The sequence below is a fragment of the Taurulus bubalis genome, assembly GCF_910589615.1.
Source record: "Taurulus bubalis genome assembly, chromosome: 16".
Lineage (NCBI taxonomy): Eukaryota > Metazoa > Chordata > Actinopteri > Perciformes > Cottidae > Taurulus > Taurulus bubalis.
In genome coordinates, this window is record NC_136604.1 from 12,152,201 (window position 1) to 12,155,211 (window position 3,011).

Genomic DNA, 3,011 nt, shown 5'->3' on the forward strand with positions numbered 1-3,011 from the left:
TAACTGGTGAGAGGTTGCAGAAAACACGATGCCCTTTGGATGTGATGAGAGAAAAAGCAATAATCTATGACTGCCCTTTTTGCTCATGAAACGCAGGTGTTCTTGTAAGATTTAAGAGAATTTACAAGGGAACATTTAGTCATCCAAGGCAAACGTAAAGCATGGACACTTGGAGACACTTGGAGATAAAACTGGTGCTTCACTTCAGGCAGCTAATATAACAACAACAACAAAAACTACACAATAGCCGATACTGACTGAGAAGAATTGATGTAAAACAAAGGAAAGGCTATCGAGTGAATAAAGCTATAAATGCTTAATAATAAGAGGAATCAGCACATGAATGAATGCAGGCATTCATAGCCTGGACATTTTATTTTAACAAAATATTCAGTCAAGGTCTCTTGAGTCTTATAAACTGTTCAAACTTGTCTGATTACATTAGTAGGACCTCTGATCCATGTTGGTGCTTTCGACTGTCACATGATCATCATCGGTTAAGTTGATTGTTTTGTCAACAGTTGTTTCTTGAATAAAATGTGATATATTTGTCTTTTAATATCAACTCATCACCACCGTGGCAGGAGATCTAACTCACATTATGACATCTAATCCCTAACCGACTGCTCCTAATGCAGGACAAGGGCGCCCTCTGGCGGCTGTGAAGACACGTGTCTCCCGTCTATTCATCCCGGCAGATGGAGGGAATCAGATACATTTTGAGAACAAAAGACGACACCAACTAACACAAAATATAAATGGAAGTCAAATGTAACGACGGCGTGGATTAACGCCAGCTTCGCTTTTTGTCCTTTTTGTCCAAAAGCGTCCGTTGTCTAGGCAACAAGTACACAAGTCTCCGGAGATAGGCGTCCCTCCGGTCATCTGCGAACACGAGAGAGCCTTCACGGTTTGTTTTGTCGGCTAACAACAACTATATAAGGGTTAAAACATGGCAGGAGAAAAGTGGGCGTTTGAGAAAACCTTTTCTTTTAATCATCTTCCCTCCAAGAAGCTGTCCTTCCTACAGGACCGAGACGTTTTAAAACTCTTTATGAAATGGTGAAGTATGACATGTAGCTAACTTATCCATTATAACTTTACAAGCTTTCTCCTCCCTCTGTCCGTTGAGTAACTGTAGCTCCTGGCTGTGTTCAGGTCCATGCTGGGGAGGATGTCAGCTCAGTCGTACAGCTTTGACCAGTGCTTTTACCCTTACAACAGTGAAGCGTTTGCACTGGTGAGAACCGAGAACGCAGTATAACCCCTGATTGACTTGTTTTTTACAAGGTTGTCTGTCCTGATAATGTGTCTTTGTGTGTTCAATCATTGTTGAATGCGTTTGATGTCACTCTGTGTTAAGCAGGGTTTCTTTAGAGATCCCAATGTGGCATCCAGTCTGAGAAAGATGGAGGCCGGAGCCTGGGGGCCTCTTGGTATGTCATGATCTCCAGAAAGCCTTTCATTGCGGATAGTAGGAAATTGATCTCATCTGCTGGACAATATTTTCCGTCAAATCTCTGCGGAATGTTTTTGACTTGTGTGCGTATATCTGTTGTGTAGACAAGCCAGTGGTGTCTGTTGACGTGGAGCCGGTGCAGTGCACTAAAGTCTCCATGGAGCTGTTTGACCCAATCTACTCTTGTGGGATCGTGAGGCCCTCTGGACATGTAGCCAAATGCTTTCATGATGTCTACCCCGACTATGATGAACTCAGACAGGTCACTCTCTCTTTGCTCATTCAACTGTCTGTCTGTCTCTATCTTCTTTGACATGGAGTCATTCCAAGTCTCCCGGTGTTCTCCTAGATGTTGCAGGAGGAGGACTCGGAGCACTACTGTGTGGTTGGGAAGGAGGAGCGAGGAGAGTTTCTGTTTCGCCTCTTCAAGCACTTGTGTGTCGGGGGAGAGCTCTGTCAGTACGAAGACATCATCGATCCTTACATCAGCACCACGAAGCAAATCTACAAAGACCTTATCAGGTGTGCTACATCTTACCGTGCACTTGCTGCCTGAATGGATAATCTGTACAGCAATATAAACACTTTAACAATTGTTGATCTGGTTATTAGACACGTCACAATCTAATAATAACATTGTAATTCTACCCTTTAATACGCAGTGTTCAGAAGGATCCAGAGACTAAAAAGATCAGCGTTGTCTCCACAGTCCTTAAAGTCTGTGCCTACGTAAGTGACTGGTTGAATACCTGTTTGTGCCACCTGCATGCAAATGCAGAAATGTAATTGGATTAAAAGTTTTATTTAGACAAATCTAATGTATTTGTGATCCTCTGTAGGATGAGTCTGGACGATGTTATCCCGATAGACGAGAAGAGGAGCAGACGTTTGCTTATGTGATCGTCGACCCCTTCAAGCGACACGCAACGTTGTTCTCTCACTGCTACGGTGTAGGAAGCTTCACATTGTGACAGAAGAGAGCTGGAAGTAGACTTTGTTAGATTCCTTGTGCACATGTGCATGTACAGGTGAGCTCATACTGGGAGCCCTATACAGAAACTGTACATTTGTACAGTTGTACATAATGAATTCCCAGTTTGAGTTACAAAAGAGAAGGATTTATTATTTTGGTTTATTTTAGTATGTCAATAAAATGCTTTTAAACAGCCTTAAAATGACTATGCATAACATCCTGCTAACTAAATGTTAGAAAGCTAAACAGTTGAACATAAGATAAGGTCATGATTGTGGTTTATCGTTCACTTTTAAGATAACATTACATTACAGTTCATTTAGCTGAGGCTTTTATCCAGAGCGACTTACAATAAGTGCATTCTACCATGAGTACAAACTCAGAACAACAATAATCAAGAAAGTACAATTTCTTCAGAAAGCAAAACTACAAAGTGCTATATTTAAATTATGAGTTAGACATTTTTGAATTATACCACAATTTTGATAAATGGATTACTGCCTTGGATATCTTTTCTTTCAATCATTTTATTTGAAGTTTAACTCTTTTCATTATCTTATGAACATACATTCTTTGGGT

The 3,011-nt window shown here is 40.9% G+C and overlaps 1 protein-coding gene across 1 annotated transcript; it reads left to right on the top strand.

Moving 5' to 3' along the window:
• Positions 1 to 952: 952 nt before the first annotated feature.
• Positions 953 to 2,430, top strand: cfap300 (cilia and flagella associated protein 300; the record flags this gene model as incomplete). The annotated part of the gene is made up of 7 exons (XM_079231748.1): positions 953 to 1,062; positions 1,159 to 1,240; positions 1,367 to 1,436; positions 1,564 to 1,721; positions 1,809 to 1,981; positions 2,122 to 2,188; positions 2,299 to 2,430. The coding sequence occupies 7 exons, from the start codon at positions 953 to 955 to the stop codon at positions 2,428 to 2,430; spliced, it is 792 nt and encodes a 263-aa protein (XP_079087874.1).
• Between the last annotated feature and the right edge of the window lie 581 nt (positions 2,431 to 3,011).